This window comes from Schistocerca americana, chromosome 3 (genome assembly GCF_021461395.2).
Source record: "Schistocerca americana isolate TAMUIC-IGC-003095 chromosome 3, iqSchAmer2.1, whole genome shotgun sequence".
Lineage (NCBI taxonomy): Eukaryota > Metazoa > Arthropoda > Insecta > Orthoptera > Acrididae > Schistocerca > Schistocerca americana.
The window spans coordinates 350,316,900-350,337,354 of record NC_060121.1 but is presented as its reverse complement, the minus strand read 5'-3'; the positions used below and the strand labels follow the sequence as shown (position 1 = coordinate 350,337,354).

General features: G+C 39.8%; 1 protein-coding gene across 1 annotated transcript in view; it reads left to right on the top strand.

Moving 5' to 3' along the window:
• LOC124607238 (anoctamin-7-like) overlaps nt 1–20,455 on the top strand; it is a 96,890-nt gene that overhangs the window by 62,488 nt on the left and 13,947 nt on the right. Inside the window, exons 9-12 of the mRNA XM_047139510.1 lie at nt 4,074–4,240; nt 9,065–9,193; nt 9,953–10,043; nt 12,334–12,539. Coding sequence (XP_046995466.1) covers nt 4,074–4,240; nt 9,065–9,193; nt 9,953–10,043; nt 12,334–12,539 — 593 coding nt within the window. The remainder of the gene's footprint in view (nt 1–4,073; nt 4,241–9,064; nt 9,194–9,952; nt 10,044–12,333; nt 12,540–20,455) is intronic.

Below are 20,455 nucleotides of genomic sequence, written 5' to 3'. Positions count from 1 at the left end.
CTTGAGTATTTTTTTAAATTGTACAATAATCATTGAGCATTGAGAGATAAACACAGTATTTTAAAAGAAAAAAAAAATCATACAGTGCCAGATTGAAATAATAGAACTCTACTGCTGTACACACCACTGAGAGACCCATTATACCCATTTCTATGTCTGCATCTACTTCTACGTACATACTCTGCAAACCCCTGCAGAATATATTATAGGCCTCCCTCATACCAGGGTTTCTTCCCATTACCATGGCATATGGAGCGTATGATGGCCGCAGCCCTCCTCTGCCCCCTCCCCAAATAAAAAAAAAAAATTAAATAAAAATGTGTGTTGCTGTGATTAAATGTGTTTGCATGTTTACTAGGGATCAGAGACAATAATTACAACTTTACTTCTGCAATTGTCCCCCCAACATTTGAGGCTTTAATGAAACTAATTGGGTACACATGTATCATTCAAAGTATTTTCCATTGCTGGCCACTACTTTCTCCCATCTTTTGGGCAGTGTACAAATCAAGTATCGAAAAGATTGTTCATCTATTGAAGCTACCCACAAATCGATCCAATTTGTGACTTCTTCAAAAGATCGGAAGTGTTGGTCAGCCAAGCCATGCGCCATTGATCTAAATAGGTGATAGTCAGAGGGAGCAATGTCTGGAGAATATGGTGGGTGGGGTAGGACTTCCCATTTTAACATTTCCAAGTACGTTTTGACCTCTTTTGCAACATGGAGTCGAGTGTTGTCGTGCTGCAAAATCACTTTATCGTGCCTCTTGCTATATTGCGGCCTTTTATCTTTTAAAGCTCTGCTCAAACACATTAATTGCATTTGATAACCAGCACCTGTGATTGTTTAACTTGGTTTTAACACCTCATAGTACATGACGCCGAGCTGGTCCCAGCAAATGCAGAGCATGATCTTGGACCCGTGAATATTCAGTTTGGCCGTCGATGTGGAAGCATGGCCAGGATACCCCCATGATTTTTTGTGTTTAGGGTTATCGTAATGAACCCATTTTTCGTCCCCGGTCACAATGCGATGCAGAAATCTCTTCCATTTTTGCCTCTGAAGCAACTGTTCACAAACACACAAATGCTGTTCAACATCTCTTGGTTTCTACTCACTTGGGACCTAAGTTCCTTCTTCCTGAATCATGCCCATAGCCTTGAGACGTTTTGAAATGGCTTGCTGTGTCACTCCCACTAATCATGCCAAATCGTCTTGAGTTTGACACAAGTCTTCACTCAGCAATGTGTCCAGTTCTGCATCTTCAGAAACATTCTCTCTTCCACCACTATGCCAGTCTACGACGTTAAAATACCGTTCTTGAAGTGTTGAAACCACTAATATCGTCCTTACCATATGTACTTTAGAGCATTCGATGAGACTCAGCTGCTGTTTTCTTCACATTGAAACAAACCAGTAACGCCTCCCACAAATGACGAGAATTAGGTTTGTAAACTGATATTTTCAATCAAGAACAACTTTATGATGCAGACACAAATCGACTAACGTTTGAATGAGGTTGTGTTGACAAAGGTCCAAGCTAACTGCCTCATGTCTGTGATCTGTTTCTTTTGACCGTTACTTACCGTTGTCACCACATATTGGCAAACAGTGAAAGCAAAGTTGTACACCTTGTAAAAAGGTCTTAATGAATTGATGAAAAAGTGTTCAGAAATGAGTGTAGACATAGATGGGGTTACACATCAATTTTATTATTCAGTGATGATCAAAGTACATTGCCTGCAGATAATATGATATAGAGTACATTATTAACAAAATCATACACATGCAGTAAGGCAGAATTATCAATAAATTTTTCTAAAACGAAAAATATCTCTGTGGGAAGTATCATCATGACATTATCATAGATGGAACTACTAGAGATACAGCAAAAGAATAAGTATCTGGGAGTTATAGTTTCAGCTCAAGGTTCCAGTATAATAAGTAAGGCAGGGGTCAACCAAGCCAAATAATCAATCAATAAGCTAACTTCCACCCTTTGGTTAGACCAAATTAAAAAAGACAAAAAACTGATATGAATTAACAATATTAAGCATTTGCTTATATGGAGCCAGATATTGAGAATTGACATAACATTGAACGATACTTGAAGTTATCCAAATGAATTTTTTGAGTAGTAGTCTTAGAGTTTCAAAACGAGAGAAAACCCAAATAACAAAATCAAGAAGTGAATGAAAATTCCCACTTACATCACCCAAAAAGCAGAAAAACATTGTCTAAAATGGTGTGGGATTGTAATGAGATTAGGGATGACTGATGGCTGACAGAAGCACTTTGTTGGCAACCTCCATACAAGGGGAAAAAACGAAGACATAATGCAAAATGGAAAAATCGAGTAGAGGAGGATTTGCAGTGAAAAAATTTGAGCTATGGTTTATACAATGCTAGGGAAGCTTGGATATGAGGTTGCAAGAAAGAGCCCGAAGAGCTGTGAACAATTGGTGTTGTAGTCATAGGATACTCCAGTGTTTTGTGAAGTGCATAATTTCACACTTCTGTACATTTAAAACAATTTGCCAACCTTTGCACCACTTTGAAATCTTACCAAGATGTGACTGGGTATTTGCACAGCTTTTTTCACGCATCCTTTCTTTATAGGTAACTGCAAACAGAGACTGGTATTAGTAATGTGTGCCACATCATTTTATACAACATGAACTGTAGGTCCCAATATATTTCCCTGATCCAGCCGCAAAATTGCTTCTACTTCTAACAGTGGGTCTACAGCACAATGCGGTGTCTGTTCCCTACCAATAAATCCTCAGTACGGTCACAAATTTTGTTTGATACCTCATATGATCAGACTTACTTTAATACTTATTGAAATGGAACCAAGCCAAATGGTTTTCAGAAGTCAAAAAATGCTGCATCCACCATATTGCCTTGATCCTTGGCTTTCAGGATATCATGTGAGAAAAGTGTGAATTGGGTTTCATATGATGTTTTCTAAATCTGTTGTGGGTGGCATTAAGGAGGTCATTCGGTTTGAGGTACATTATTATGTTTGAGCTCAGAGCATGTCCTGATATTATAGAAGAGATGGATGTCAATGACATTGTATGAAATTTTCGTGGATCATGTGTGACGTGCTTTCTCACAACCACTGTGCACAATTTTCTGTTAAAGGGATGTACTATACATTATGGTTAAAATGGGAGATAACTCAGTTCATTTGCTGGTATTGTCTCTCGTTCTAAATAATAATCCTTATTTCTTATGTGGAATACCACAGAGAACATGAAGCAGTATAATTATCACAGTGCATTGCTGAAGAGATCTGCTTCATGTTCCTGCTGGCATAACAGGTAAAGGTAAACTATGGATTAATTTCAAAAGTTTTAATTCCAGGCATCATAATGCAATGAAAACCCTGCACAGGCAAGATGCTAAATGTAGTATGGAGTAGAAATCTCTATATCCAAAGAATAGTTTTATATTTCATCTTATTGAGGATTAAAGAAATGTTATTTCAGGACAAAGTGCCCACTGTAAAATGACTTACAAAGCTATAACTAATAGCTGGAGCTTTTTATCAATGTACCTGTTACCTCAAACAACTCAACAATTCTTCCACAAATTGTTGATACAGTAATTTATTGTTGATTGGGCGAGCCCTTATCAACCCTCATAACTGTTTTCACAATTTGTAGTAACTTCTTAGTGATTCCATCAATAATTTAGTGTGCATACTTTGAAGATGTTACTATGCAATCACATGAAAAGTTATGATATTATTTTAATGTAAAACCTTTATTCTGATAAATTTAGCTAAATTTTGCGCTTCCTGTTTTCATGTTTTTGTGGGAAACAGCCATTTCTTTCAGAGTTTCTTAAATAAATATAGCATTAAATTTCTCTATTAAGACTCTGTTTTTAAATGATGACACATAAACTTGCTTGTTGAATTTTGAAATAACTGCATAAATGTATACAATAAAGCAACAATGTGTTTGAAAGTTGCATTGCATTATTCAGATGTGATTGATTTCTACTAAAATTTAACAGTTTTACTGAGAACATCAGCTTGAAAAAATTCTTCATTTTGTTTCAGAAATGCATCGTACACAGACAGAATTTGATGACAATCTAACATTCAAAGTGTTCATTTTCCAGTTTGTGAATTTCTACTCATCAATATTTTACATAGCATTTTTCAAGGGTCGTTTTGTTGGTTATCCTGGAAACTACACTAAAATACTGAAACTCAGGAATGAAGATGTGAGTACCTAATTTTTTCTTAAAATGTAAAAAACATGACAAGTTTCTTCTTCTTCTTCTTCTTCTTCTTCACTTCATGAAGCTGGCTTACAAACTGTTTTGTCTCCACTGAAGCCATCTGTTCCTTGGTTGTCCTATGTCTCTCTTCCCTGTTGGCTTATAATTGATTACTTAAAAGTTCTTCTTCTTTAATCTCTGAGAGTATGTCTTCGACGTTCTTTAAATATTTCATTTGTACTGGCTGTGTTCTTCTTTTGTCCTCCTTAGTTAATGTCTAAAATTTGCTTCAGTATTTCAAAATAGCAGTAATCATTACTGTGTAAAATTTTAAACTTTGTATCCTCCCTTGTTTTGTCATGCAGTGTTCCATGTATGCATCACATGTCATTTGAAACTTAAGTAATTTACCAGTGATCATTTTGATATTTGTAGCTAACATCACAGTGTAAATCTGAAATGTGCTATTGGTTCTATTGATTGTTCATATAGTACTGTTCTGAAGCTAACTGGAAATTTCCCCTCAAAGGCCAATACTTTGAATTTTTACTGAAATTTCTAAATGTTAGTTCTTACACATTTGATTTAGGTGATGTATTGGTGTCCGCAGCCCGTGGTCTTGTGGTAGCATTCTCACTTCGTGCGCACAGGGGTCCCGGGTTCGATTCCCAGCGGGGTCAGGGATTTTCCCTGCCTCGAGACGACTGGGTGTTGTGTCGTCGTCGTCGTCGTCGTCGTCGTCGTCGTCGTCGTCGTCGTCGTAGTCATCGTCATTCATCCCCACTACGGTCGGAGGAAGGCAATGGCAAACCACCTCCGCTAGGACCTTGCCTAGTCAGCCGTGTGGGTCTCCCGCATCGTTCCCTACACTCCTTGGAGTATGGGACCTCATCATCATCATTGCAATCTGGAGGTCATTTTCTGACTTTTGAATAATTATTTGATCATCATCTATGTATCCTATTAGTAATCTGACACTTTGATAAAGTTCCCATTTCCACTGTCAGTCAATGTATTCCAACAATATATTGAACAACCAACTTGCCCCAGCTTCACACAGTTAGCACAAAGTATCTGCAACTGCACAACTTGTGTGGCATAGCAGTAATTTTTTTAGGACCACTGCATAGAATTCAGATTTAAATTCTGAGACTAATGTAAGGTAACTGAATATCATCACTTTCGTATATCTGGAATGATTTATAGTGCGCATGCCAGGAAAGTTCTCGTGAGCCACAAATATTGTCTAGTCCATACTACTGAAGTTTGTAGTGACATCCTGTCACAATAATAGTAGCTGAAAGCCAACACCAGTCCAGCACAAGCTACATTTACTGTGTGACCATTTCCTGCTTTTCCTTTCACACCCCTTAAACATTAACTAAGTACTGAAAGCTCTGTTTTCATCTGATTACTATGTGAGATGTCCAGCTTACCATGTTATTGAGGAATTGGCAGTAGTCCATACAGGCTGCCCGGTAGCATTAGCTCAGGCCAACCTGGTACTGCTGTTGAGTAGCCTTGCAAGCCATGCTGTTGTAGATACTTCGGGGGCAATTTCATTATATTTTTGGATTACATTGTTAGACAATTGATTCAAGAACTTTACCAAAGTCTCGGATTAATAACAGGACACACAGGTGCACATAAAAATACTCTGCTCTTCTCTCATGACCAAATAATTATTCAGAAGACAGAATATGACCTGTAGTTTGCAATGTATTCCTCGTTAATCTGTCAGACTATTAGCAAAAACTGTATCAATAGCCCTGTAGTAGTTCCTGATATTGGCCCAAATACAGAAACGAAAACTGTGATGTGGGCTTCAATTTATATATGTATAGACAGAAGATGTAACAGTAAAGGAGATTCCTGGATGGAAAAATACGTAAAACAAGGGAAAGGCAACCACTCTTATATAACGGATTGGTGCATGATGCACATAACACCACCTACTACTACTACTACTACTACTTCTTCTTCTTCTTCAGTTCCCTTATGATTTCAATCATTGGGTAACCTTGTCCTGTCCAATTCTTCCACACTCATGCCTTTGTCCCAGTTTCTTGACCCTGTTCTTGCATGAGATGAAGAGTTTTTATCATCCAGCACCTCCCTGCACATGCAGTTCAAATGCTTATTTAGCTTTTCTTTCCTCTCCCAGTCTTGCAACATGCCAATACCACCCAACTGGTGCTCCTCAGCCACCATACTCATTACTTTCTTCTGCATCTACGTCTACATCTACATGACTACATGCAATTCACAATTAAGTGCTTGGCAGAGAGTTCATCGAACCATCTTCTGCCCAGTCTCTTCTCAAGTTCTTCAATTTCTAACTCAGTCTTCTGGTCTTTCCTACTGTGCTTCTCACAAACTTCCTTTTGTGGCAGCAAACCACATTAGATGTTTCTCCATACCACATGCTGTAATTGGAGCCATAATTGCATTGTAAATTATTTATTTGTAATTTCTGCTACCAGTCACTTTTATTTTTTTGTTCTATGTTTAATCAAATATAATACAATGTGTTAGGAACATGACTTGTTCATTAGGTGTTTATACATACATACATACAGAGAAATTTTACTTAAAAATAAATTGTCCTAAACTGAATTAACCTAGAACTTTCTGTCCATTGTTTGTTACTGTAGTGGCTGGTGTGGCATTTTGGGGGGAGGGAGGCAGTGGATGGCCAGAAATCAAAGTCAGTGATGTCTTCTGCTGGTTTTTCTTGTTGTGCAATAGTGTAAAGTTACTCAACAGCTCCACCATTACACCAGTGATGCAAGTGAAGCTACAAGGTGATGAAATCATAAGTGATCAACTGTCATAAAAGTCTTTCACACAATTGTCGCAACACACGACTGCTGCAAAACTATCTGCATCCTATATATGCGGTGATGTCATACATTAGAAGACAAGAAAAACCAGTAGAAGACATCACTGTCATCAATTTTTGGCCATCCACTGTCTCCCTCTCCCTCCCCCCCCCCACCCCCCCCACCCAATGCCACACCAGCCACTACAGTAGTGAGAAATGAGCAATGGGCAAAAAATTGCAGGTTAATTTAGCTTCAGATAATTTATTTTTAAGTAACTTTTCTCTTTATGTATGTATGTATGTATAAACACCTGATGATGAACAGAACATGTTTGAAACACATTGTATTATATTAGATTAAACATAAAACAAAAAAAATAAGTGACTGGTAGCAGAAATTACAAATAAATAATTATCCCACACAGTCATGGTTCACAAATGTAGCCATTATGACTGAAAATAATAAGTATTGTAAATTTTCATTCTCTCTCTCTCTCTCTCTCTCTCTCTCTCTCTCTCTCTCTCTCTCTCTCTCTCTCTCTCTCTCTTCCCTACTATTGTGTTATTCATCTTACACTAAGCTAAGACTGGTTTCTTAGTTGTATTTAGCACCTTTTGTTCTGTTTTCCCATCACTACTTAATATGGTGCCGAGATATTCAAAATGGTCTATTTTTTCAAAAGAGTATTACAGAGTATATAGAGTTCTTTCTGTTTTGAAAGCCACATTACTTTGTTTTTCTCCACATTCACCATCATTCCCTTCCTCTTCAGTTCTTCATAATATTCCACTACAGCCTGCTGAAGTCCTTCCGGTGTGTCAGCCATCAATACTGTATCATCTGCAAATTGCAGATAGATCGGTCATAGTCTCCACATTATGATGTTTGTTCTGTGGGTTTGATGCTTGCATACTTTTATTACTTCACCTAGAAAGATGATATAGAATAAGGGGCTGAGGCTATTCACCTTGCTTGATTTCTTTTCCCACTTGCAATTCTCCTGATTTTTCACCATCAATGCAAATCACTCCCCCTGCTAGTTCATACGCACTGTTTACGACATTTATCAATTTCATTGATGCCCTCTTTCCTACCAGTCCTTCTCACACATACCCCCTTGACACGGAGTCAAATACAGATTTAGGATTCTCTATTTCATCATACCATATACTGAGAGCATTCTTCTTCTTCTTCTTCTTCTTCTTCTTCTTCTTCTTCTTCTCTACAGCTTCTGTTGCTTCTCTGTTAATGCACGGCTTGATGTTTCCACATTCTGTTTTTCCATTTCTCTATGTGATGTTGTTCTGTAGATATTATGAGAGTTGTTGTTGGTTTAGGTGTTTCTTACTGCCTCCTTATATCTGATAGGCATTAAATATTCCTTCAGTGTTGTGTAATTTTTTTTCCCTTCCATTTCGCCAACAGATTTATATTTGCTGTAACAATGGAAAATCCATGATGGAATGTAAGGTGCTGAGTCACAGATAGGCACAACAAAAACACTGTCACAAATACAGCTTTCGGCCATTAAGGTCAGAATTAGACTGCAGTCGTGTGTGTGTGTGTGTGTGTGTGTGTGTGTGTGTGTGTGTGTGTGTGTGTGTGTGTGTGTGTGTGTGTCGTCTAATTTTGAAGAAGGCCTTACTGGCTAAAAGCTATATTTGTGACAGTCTTTTTGTTGTACCTATCTGCGACTCAGCACCTCTGCTTTACGGTGAGTAGCAACTTTCCTTTTAACAATATTGTTACAAAATATATATTTAATTTTAATACTAATTTCTTTTCATAACTCATTATAGTCTGTAAAATCTTGCCTCAAGTTCGCTTGGACAGAGCATAATAAATTCTTAAATTCATAAAGTATGTAGCAAATGCAAATAAAATACAGAGCAAAAGATATGTACACTGGATATAAGTTTTGATTTACAATTTTGATATCTGTAATGTGTATAAATGCTTCCAGGAAACTGCTTATATATAATACTACCTTCTCTTTTTCTAGTGCAGTGCTGGAGGATGTCTGATTGAATTAGCACAGCAATTAGCTGTCATAATGATTGGAAAGCAGATAATAAACAATGCACAAGAAATACTTGTCCCAAAGTTGAAAGCATGGTGGCACAAGAAACAAGTGAGCCATTACATTGGTAGTAACAACTTTCATTAGCTTCTGTTCAGTGTTAATAAACACCAAGCATACTTGAGGTGTGACATGGATAAGGATTATATAACTGTTAACGGGGACATTGGTGACAACACATTGTAGATTATACACTCATGATGTATGCAGTCCATGACAACTAGTGTTACATGAGTTCTACAATACATGGGCCAAGGAATGAAAATGCTCTTTTCGTTTATAGTGGAGCTGAAGATGGCGTAAGTGTTGTGAGTGTTGGGCAAACTAGTTGCTTGAAAAATTTCTTTGACAATACAGTTGTGGTGGTTCGTTTCCTTTATATAAATGGGAATTGTCTGTTTTTAGAGACTGATAGAGGACAGATATATGTCCACAACTACTACGTAGACTGTAACATACAGGCAACATATTATAGATACTTGTGATAAGAGTCTCAAACATTCTAAACAATATTTCGTCTAATGATCTCACATGTATTGGAAATAAAAAAATGCAGTTAGGCATGATTGTTATGGCTGTCATGAAAGTTGACTTCTGGTAGCTATTTAAGAAAATGTAAAACATTTTTCTTCTTTTATCATTATTTGTAAGACTTCTCTATCAGATTTTGTGGGAAGTCTCAGATAAGTTACAGTAAATAAATACTTCCAATATATTTACTGTGTATACATTGTACATACATTCTATGCTTTTCTTGTGTAGTTTTGCAACACAATTATGATCCTACTCAAGATGATTCAAATATTCCAGGTTAAGCTTACTAAGAAGCACAAAACCCGATGGGAAGAAGATTACCAACTTATACAGAATGAAGGACTTTTTCAAGAATATCTGGAAATGGGTAAGCCTCTTTCTCTGTCATTAATCTTATAAAACAATATGTTTGAAGTAATGGTTTGTTCTCCAAAAGTTAGGACAAAATCAAAGGATTTAGTAAATTGTAAAAAGTGATAGGACAACCTGTTATACATGTTCATATATTTAAGGAAATCTTTGGGCACCCTCACTGTTGAGAACAAGTAAGCCCCCAAGCGCGCGCACACACACACACACACACACACACACACACACACACACACACACACACACACACACACACACAAATAAAATCTTGTTAATGATCAAGGGTTGGTCGGCAGATTCAACAAGAGAACTGCTACATGTGCTAATGATCTTTAATTATTCATGTGATTAAAATAAATGTATTGACTTCAATATATTTAAAGACTGGCAGGAACTTGATGAATTTTTCAATAACTAGCAATAGTACAAAGAAACAAAGACTGTGCATTGTCGTTAAATGTAAATTTAAAGTAATTTTGAACAGTTTTCCACATCCAAATTTCATTACTTGAGAGGATATGTGATGTTATTTCAGTGATGACAAAACTGAGCCAATTTTATATAGAACTTATCAGTATGAGCCGACTTCTCAGTATGATGTTGCAGCCCTTCTAACCCGGATGCATGCCCTGATTTAGGTCGGAAAGGTGTCAAGCCACTATATCCTCTCATGAAGCAAGCTGGCACCCAATGGTTGTAACTGGCACTGGATATTCAGGATACTGGCACTGGGACAGAGTTGACATCCATGTTGGACCCATGCATGTTCTTTTGGGGACAGATCTGGGAATCATGCTGGCCACAGAAGTAACTCAACATTTTGTATACAAGTCACAGAGACATGTCCCATGAATGGATGAGCATTGTCCTGTTGGAAGATGGCACCGTGATGTCACATGAGAGGTAACACATGAAGATCCAGGATGTACCGTTTCCCATCAGAGTTCCCTCAATAACTATGTCACAGTCTACAGTCATACTCAATGGTTGGCCACACCATGATACCAGGAGTAGTACCACTGTGCATCTCCATAACATTGGAAGAATGTGATCTCTTTCCAGGTCGCCACCATACTCACCGATGATGGTCATCCAGGGCAGTGCAGAACCACCATTCATCAATGAACATACTGTAACACTTCAATTAGCATTCCCTGCTTACCAGTCAGGGTACCACCCCAAACACATCCATTTGTGTTGAGGTGTTAGTGGCAACCTATGCATGGCACAGTAATTTCCCAGTCTGGCTGCTACTAGTCTTTGACCAGGGATGCGGGGTGACACAGAATGTTGCGGTGAGTCCATTACTTTTTCTCAGATGGCAGGCAGAGATGTGAAGGGGTTATGACATGCTAGGCACACAGTACTGTGATCTTCCCTTGTGGTGGTCAGACAAAGTCAACTGGAACCATGGAGCCGAGTATGCCTCCTGCCCTAACATTCCCATGTAGTCCAACTTCAGGCCACAGTCACATCTGAATGCCTGAAAAATTTGGATATTGCATGATTCAACTAGCCAGCCAAATGGAGCCCTTTCAAATTCTGTCAGAGGTTGATAATGCTGTTTCACATGAGTACATGGCATCTCTCTGTCCTTCACTGTGGTCACTCAACATCCAATGTGGTTCATGCCCCTTATGTACACTTTCAGGCCTTACAACAAACATAATTGCAACTCTAATCATTTACATACCCACCAATTTGATTGTGTGTGTGTGTGTGTGTGTGTGTGTGTGTGTGTGTGTGTGTGTGTGTGTGTGTGTGTGTAGTTAGATTGACATATTTTGATGCTTAACTTTTTGTCGGGCAGTGTGTAAAGAGTCATCTATTTTCACATGAGAATTTGATGTATGTAGTTATACTTTCCTCAGTTAAATTATAATTTAGCATATCAGTCAAAGATAGGCATTAATATTTAATTAATCTGTTTATAAAATAACCATCAATCAGTGTTGCAGTTTTATTTAGTGTTGTAGTTTTATTTTTATTGATTTTAATGTGATCTAAGTCCTATGTTTGTAGCCGGCCGTGGTGGCCAAGCGGTTAAAGGCGCTACAGTCTGGAACCGCGCGACCGCTACGGTCGCAGGTTCAAATCCTGCCTCGGGCATGGATGTTTGTGATGTCCTTAGGTTAGTTAGGTTTAAGTAGTTCTAAGTTCTAGGGGACTGATGGCCTTAGAAGTTAAGTCCCATAGTGCTCAGAGCCATTTGAACCATTTTTGAACCTATGTTTGTAATTAGCTTAAATTATCTTCAGCATATTTAATATAGAGAATTTCCATTGCAGTACTCCAGTTTGGTTTCATCACAATATTTGTAGCAGCATTTCCACTTGCTCCATTGTTTGCTCTCCTCAATAACTGGGTTGAAATTCGTTTGGATGCACAAAAGTTTGTGTGTGAAACAAGACGCACAGTTGCAGAGCGGGCAGAGAATATAGGCATTTGGTTCAAAATTCTTGATATGCTGGCACATCTGGCAGTCATAAGCAATGTAAGTATTAAAATACACAATACTGTACACATTTGCTTTTACTATATAATCAGCTCTATTGACACGAAGGACACATTAAAACTGAATGTCTTAATTTATCTTATAATTATTGTTCTTTCTGATATTGATGTTAGAGGCACATACCACTACACATTGCACAAATTTGCAATGATCAGTGTCACATAAAAATTAAAACTTACAATAGCACCAGTAGGTTTACTGTAACAGTTAAACAATAGAAACTCCAGGTATGAATATCAATAATGTAGGAGAAGACAGATTGCTACTTACTGTAAAGAAGAAATGTCAAGTTGAAAACAAGCACAATTAAGACACTTCCATAAATCCTTCTGCCACAGTCTTCAAAATCAGTGAAAGAAAGAGACATACTATTCACACACACCAGCAAACCAACCTCATGCACACACGATCACCAGCTTCAGTGTCTCTTGCCAGACTGCAACTACCACATGGATTGCAAACATCAATCTGGAGAGGGCAGGCAAGGGGCAGGATAGTAGTGTATGGGTGAGGAGAGAGACGAACACTCTCTGGTGGAGTGTGCAGGAACTAGACTGCCAACAGGTGCAGTGTCAGGAGGCTGCAGGGCAGTGAGGTGCGGAATAAAAGGAGAAAAAAAAAAAAGGAGAGGAGCGGGGAAAGATAGCCGAATCTGTTGGCAGAGGGCTGCAAATAAACATGGTGGGAGGTGAGAATGAGGAGGAGATGATAGGACAGAAGAGGTGAAAACTGTTGGGTGGAGGGTTTGGGGACAGTATGTTACCATTGCTTGAGGCCAGGATAATTAAGGGAGTGGAGCATGTGTTGTAAAGTTAAGTCCCATCTGCATAGTTCAGAAAAGCTGGTGATGGAGGGAAGGATCTAGATGGCTTGGGTAGTGAAGCAGCCATTGAAATAAAGTGTGTTATGCTCAGCTGCATGTTGTGTCACATGGTGGTCTACTTTGTCCTAGCCAAGTTCATTAGTGGCTGTTCATCCTGGTGGACAGCTGGTTTGTAGTCATACCAATATAAAAAGCTGTGCAATGATTGCAGCAGAGCTTGTAAATGATATGGCTGCTTTCATTGATAGCCCAGCCCCTGACGGGGTAGGATAAACCTGTGACAGGACTAAAAAGGAAGTGTTGGGTGGGTGGATTGGGCAGGTTTTGTACCTGGGCTTCCCACTGGGGCATGATCCTTGTGGCAAGGGGTTGGGATTGAGAGTGGCATAGGTATGGACTAGGATGTTGTGAAGATTGGGTGGGTGACAGAACACCACTTTAGAAGGGGTGGGAAGCATCACAGTCAGGATGTTTCGCATTTCAGGGTATCATGATAGGTAATCAAACCCCTGGCAAAGGATGTAGTACAAGGATGAGGTTCAGTTGTTCCAGTCTGGGGTGGTACTGGGTGATGAGGGAGTCACACCTTTGTGGCTGGTTCTTGAGGGTGGTGAGAGGATTGGGAGTTTGAGGGGATATGGCACAGGACATCTTTTCACTGACTAGGTCTGGGGGATACTGCCTGCCTGAAGGCCTTCGTGAGACCCTAGCATACTGAGCACAGGTGTTCTTGTTACTGCAGATACACCTTCCACAGGTGGCCAGGCTGTATGGGAGGGACTTTTTGGTGTGAAAGGGAGACAGCTGTCAAAATGCAAGTAGCGTTGGTGGTTTGTGTGTTCATTGTGGACAGAGGTGCAGATGGAGCCACCACAGAGGTGGAGTTCAACAACTACGAAGGTGGCACACTGGGTTGAGGAGTAGCACATGAAGTGGAGGGGAGAGGTGTTGAGGCTGTGAAGGAATGAAGATAGGGTGTCTCGACCCTGAGTGCAGATCATGAAGATATCATCAATGGACCTGAACCAGACTAAGGGTGTGGTGTTTTGTGAGGCTAGGAAGGTATCCTCTAAAAATGTTGGGATGTTGTTGTTGTGGTCCTCAGTCCTGAGACTGGTTTGATGCAGCTCTCCATGCTACTCTATCCTGTGCAAGCTTTTTCATCTCCCAGTACCTACTGCAACCTACATCCTTCTGAATCTGCTTAGCGTATTCATCTCTTGGTCTCCCTCTACGATTTTTACCCTCCACGCTGCCCTCCAATACTAAACTGGTGATCCCTTGATGCCTCAGAACATGTCCTACCAACCGATCCCTTCTTCTGGTCAAGTTGTGCCACAAACTTCTCTTCTCCCCAATCCTATTCAATACTTCCTCATTAGTTATGTGATCTACCCATCTAATCTTCAGCATTCTTCTGTAGCACCACATTTCGAAAGCTTCTATTCTCTTCTTGTCCAAACTATTTATCGTCCATGTTTCACTTCCATACATGGCTACACTCCATACGAATAGTTTCAGAAATGACTTCCTGACACTTAAATCAATACTCGATGTTAACAAATTTCTCTTCTTCAGAAACGCTTTTCTTGCCATTGCCATCCTACATTTTATATCCTCTCTACTTCGACCATCATCAGTTATTTTGCTCCCCAAATAGCAAAACTCCTTTACTACTTTAAGTGCCTCATTTCCTAATCTAATTCCCTCAGCTTCACCCGACTTAATTAGACTACATTCCATTATCCTTGTTTTGCTTTTGTTGATGTTCATCTTATATCCTCCTTTCAAGACACTGTCCATTCCATTCAACTGCTCTTCCAAGTCCTTTGCTGTCTCTGACAAAATTACAATGTCATCGGCGAACCTCAAAGTTTTTATTTCTTCTCCATGAATTTTAATACCTACTCCGAATTTTTCTTTTGTTTCCTTTACTGCTTGCTCAATATACAGATTGAACAACATCGGGGAGAGGCTACAACCCTGTCTTACTCCCTTCCCAACCACTGCTTCCCTTTCATGTCCCTCGACTCTTATAACTGCCATCTGGTTTCTGTACAAATTGTAAATAGCCTTTCGCTCCCTGTATTTTACCCCTGCCACCTTTAGAATTTGAAAGAGAGTATTCCAGTCAACATTGTCAAAAGCTTTCTCTAAGCCTACAAATGCTAGAAACGTAGGTTTGCCTTTCCTTAATCTTTCTTCTAAGATAGGAGAGTGTTGGGATAGGAGTGTTGGGATAGGAGAGTGCTATATTGGTGACCATGGCTGTGCCAGAGATTTGTTTATATACCTTCCCTTCAAATGAGAAGTAGTTGTGGGTTAGGATAAAGTTAGTAACGTGTATGAGGAATGAGGCAGTGTTCGATAGCAGTAAGATTATGGGCATAAGGGATGTTGGTGTATAGGGAGGTGGTGTCAACAGTGACGAATAGGGATCCAGGAGGTAAAGGGATGGGGATGGTGGAGAGTTGGTGAAAGAAATGGTTGATATCTTTGATGTGGGAGGCTAGGCTACAGACAACTGGTTGGAGATGTTGGTCAGTAAGCACTGAAACTGTTTCAGTGACGGCACAATAACCAGCCACTATGGGGTGTCCAAAATTGTTGGGTTTGTGGATTTTGGGGAGCATATAGAAGATGGGTGTGTAGGGTGTAATAGGGGTGAGGAGGGAAATGGATTTAGGGGACATTTTCTGGGAAGGGGCTAAGGCTTTAAGCAGGGACTGGAGTTTGTGTTGGACTTCTGGCAGAGTTTGTAGGTGTAGTAGTCAGATAATTGGCTGAGGCCTTCTGCCAGATAGTCCCAGCGATTCATAACATCAGTGGTGGAACCTTCTTCTGCAGGTACTGGAAGAGGCAGTGTTCAATGTTGGAGTTAGGGTGGTTTTGGTTGGAGAGATTGGCAGCTAAGAAGTGCTTTCATTGCAGGGATTGAGAGGAGGAAAGTAGGTCTTTGACAAGTCCAGCATGGTTAAATTTGGGTGTAAATCTGAAGCCGAGGCCTTTGGAGAGGACAAATGTCTGTGGAGCCGAGGGAGGTTTTGGCTCTTGGATTTGGTGGAGAGTTGGTAGGTAGGGAATTTTTGGGGATGTGGCAATTAAAAATGTCAAGGCAGGGTTTAACTGCTATGAGGGATGGATGAGGAGGAATATTGTGGGTACAATAGGTATTGTATAGTGACAGTAGTAGGGTGTCGGCGGGTTGGATACGTTATGGAGGTGGTGTCTGGAATACTCCTCCAGGTGCCGAAGAGCAAGGAATTCAGTTTCAGAAGTGTGGTATATCGAGTAGGGATTGCAGAAGAGTAGTATCTTGTCAAGGGAGCTGAGGTGGTTCTGGGATGCCTGTGCCATGGAGATGTGTTTTTGCAGTACCAGGTTTGTGAGGGCCAGGGAATGGCAAAATTTGAAAAGGTGTTGGTCATTGTGAAAGGAGGGGTGTGATCCAGATGAAGTGGTTTAGGCAGCATTTGAGAACCAGGATGTGGGACTGGTTTTAGCCAGGGAAAAGGATACTTGCTTGGTATGCTGTGAATCCCATCAAGGCCTTCACAGACAGGCAAGATCCCACCAACCTAAACAGAAAACAAATCTCCCATGCCATTCCCCTCACATCCCAAATCGTCCCACCAACCCCAAGGACCACCCACAAAGGAGTGTCCCCATCATTACCCAGTACTTCCCCAGACTGGAAGAGCTAAACCACATCCTTCACCAGGGCTTTGATCATCTATCATCATGCCCTGAAATGAGGGGCATCCTACCTGAGATACATTCCACCCCTCATAATGTGGTGTTCTATCATCCACCCAGCCTCCATAATATTGTAGTCCATCCCTGTGCCACTTGCAACCCCAACCCCTTGCCACAAGGGTCATATCCATCATATCCCTGTGGAAGACCCTGGTACAAAACCTGCCCAATCCACCCACCCAGCACTTCCTATTCCAGTCCCATCACAGGTTTATCCTACCCCATCAGGGGCCGGGCCTTCTGTGAAAGCAACCATGTCATTTACCAGCTCTGCTGCAATCATTACGCAGCTTTTTAAATTGGTATGACTACCAACCACCTGTCAACCAGCATGAACAGCCACCACTGAACTGTGGCCAAGAGCAAAGTAGACCACCGTGTGGCACAACATGCAGCAGAGCACAACACACTTGATTTCAATGGCTGCTTCACTACCAAAGTCATCTGGATCCTTCCCACCACCACCAGCTTTTCTGAACTGTGCAGATGGGACTTATCTTTACAACACATTCTCTGTTCCCATAATTATTCCCATCTCAACCTACAGTAACACACTGTCGCCACATCCTCCACCCAACAGTTTCCACCCTGTCTGTGCTATCATCTCCTCCCCATTCTCATCTCCCACCCTGTTTATTTGCAGCCCTCTGCCAATGGATTTGCCCATCTTTCCCCACTCCTCTCCTTTCTTCCACACCTCCCTGCCCCACATCATCCTGACACCACACCTGTTGGCAGTTTAGTCCCTGCACACTCCAGTAGAATGCATTCATCTCTCTCCCCACCCACACACTACTATCCCTTCCCCTTCTCCACCTCCTCCAGAGTGCTGCTTGCATCCAACATGATAGTTGCATTCCGGTCCGAGATGCGGGAGTCGCGATCTCGTGTGTGTGTGTGTGTGTGTGTGTGTGTGTGTGTGTGTGTGTGTGTGTGTGTGGGGGGGGGGGGGGGGGGGGGGGTCTTTTTTTTTAACTTATGTGTCTTCTTTACAGTAAGTAGCAATCTGTCTTTTCCTACATTGTTGTGCTGTAAGAGTGTTGCTCTTTAATCTGATAATATTTACTGAACTGCACAGTTCTTCCTGTACATAGTTGAACTATTTAGAAAGATCTAAAGAAAGCAATGGGAAGGGTGGTGGGTGGAGAACAGACTCTGCTCCTGTGTGAAAGATTTTATTCTAAGTGATTTCTTGGAACTGATTGCCACATAGTAAACACTTACTACAGGGCGATACAGTCCTCCAAAATGTGGTTGGGAGTAGTGACCCAATTACACAGTTTGTTGTTTCTAAAGCTCTTCTGTAGGAAATCTCATATGTGCAGGATATAGTTCCATAATCCCTATCCAGAGTATTTGATTTCCTCAGTAGGTACCACCAGTAACTTTTTTGCCCTCCACTGCTTCAGTGGTAAGAACCTGAAGGTCTGTTGACAGGGATGATATGTAGTATATCCAGTTGTTGCACCCCCCCCCCCCCCCTTTGTGCGTACTACAGATGAGCTAAGTAATGTATGTCAGCCACTCTCTATGATCTTCAGCTCTGCCTTCAGCAGAAGAGAGGAATATGGTGATGGGCTAGCAATATTTGCAGCAAGAGATAATAACTATAAGGTAATAGATGTAAGTACTTTCACCATGGAGGGTATAATCAAGTTATTAGCAGTTAACTAAAAGTGGGGAAAAAGAACTTAATTATTACAGCTCTTTACAGACCTCCATGTGGCAACCTAGATTTTTTTTAAGTTCATGATGGCCTACTTGTTTAACATGCACAGTAAACAACGTAAAAAAAATGGCTGGGTTGACATAAGACTAATAACTTTCCTGAGAAGTGAGTCCACTAGAAGGGTCAATCCCAGCATATACTGCATTTACATCATCATAACACATCTCACATTGCATACAGTGTATCAGCTGTGAAGTGTGCCATTTCTGATCACAAAGCTGATAATCTTTGTCAACAGCAAAAAGAAACAGTATATGACAAAAAGAACCACCCATGATGACAGTGTTGAAAATCTCAACAGTGTGCTAAAAAGCCTAAAAAGGTATGAAAAAAAAACATTACTTTCAGTGAATATGCATCAAAATTTTATTATTGTTTTCATGTCTCATGTCAATAAATTATCTTGCCAGTAAATGACTTTGAAAAACGCAGTTAAATAACTGGATAAATCATGAAGTGAAAACAGCAAGAGAATGGCAATAATCAAAGACTGAAGGTAGAATTTAAGAACTATCATATTTACTTCAAAGATATGCTGCTAGAAAGTAGAAGTAAATACATAGCCACAATGTTAAGAAACTTAAGTAACATTGGCACAGCTGGCTAGAAAGTTATAAATAGCTCTAGGGATTGTAAGGACAAATTGGCTACTGATCTCATCATAGGGAATATTATAGATTGCTGTTATTGGATCAAAAATGTTTCTAACGAGTGCTTTTCTTCTGTTGGGATATTCATCAGTAGCCATTTCAACACACTCCATAGATGTAAGAGTGTTACAGTTAAATATAGCATATATTTCATGCCAACTAACAATAGTAAAGTAAAAGACATAATAAAGTCACTAAAAATTTCAAAACAGGTCATCTATCAGCACCTTAAAAAAGTTGCATAGACAACATGCCTAATGCCATGGCCACAGCAATAAATTCTGTAAGTGCACCAGGTAGTGCCCCAAGACAATGCAAAGATAGCACAAGTAATCCTGATTTACAAGAGAGGTGGTGATCTATAATTGAAAACTATCAACCTATCTCAATTTTAACTGCATTTTCTAAGGTAATTTAGAAAGTTATTTACACTAGACTAATCACATTCCTGCAGTAACAGAATTTAATATTTAAAAATCAGAATGGCTTTATGGGAAAAAAAATCAACTTCACTAGCCGCAGCACAAGTAATAGATGAAAATAGATGAAATAATAACTGTCATAGAGAACAAGGAGCATGTTACTGGAGTTTTCCTTGATCTTGAAAAAACTTTTGACTGTGTCAGCATTGTCATATTACTTGACAAGCTGTGGAATCTTCAGAGTGCTAAAAGGAAATGGATATGGGTTAATAAAATTGTATATTGCAACAGGGCACAACTTGTGTTAGTTAAAACAAACAGTGGGTCTTTCAAATCCAAAATTACTGACATCAAATATGGAATGCCTCAAGAACCTGTGTTGGGACACCTTCTTTTCTTGATTTATATTAATGTTATAAAGTAATGTTTTCCTTACTCAAAAAAAAAAAAAAAAAAAAAAAAAAAAAAAAAAAGGGTATGTAGACGATACATCAATTGTGTGAAAACACAAAGCC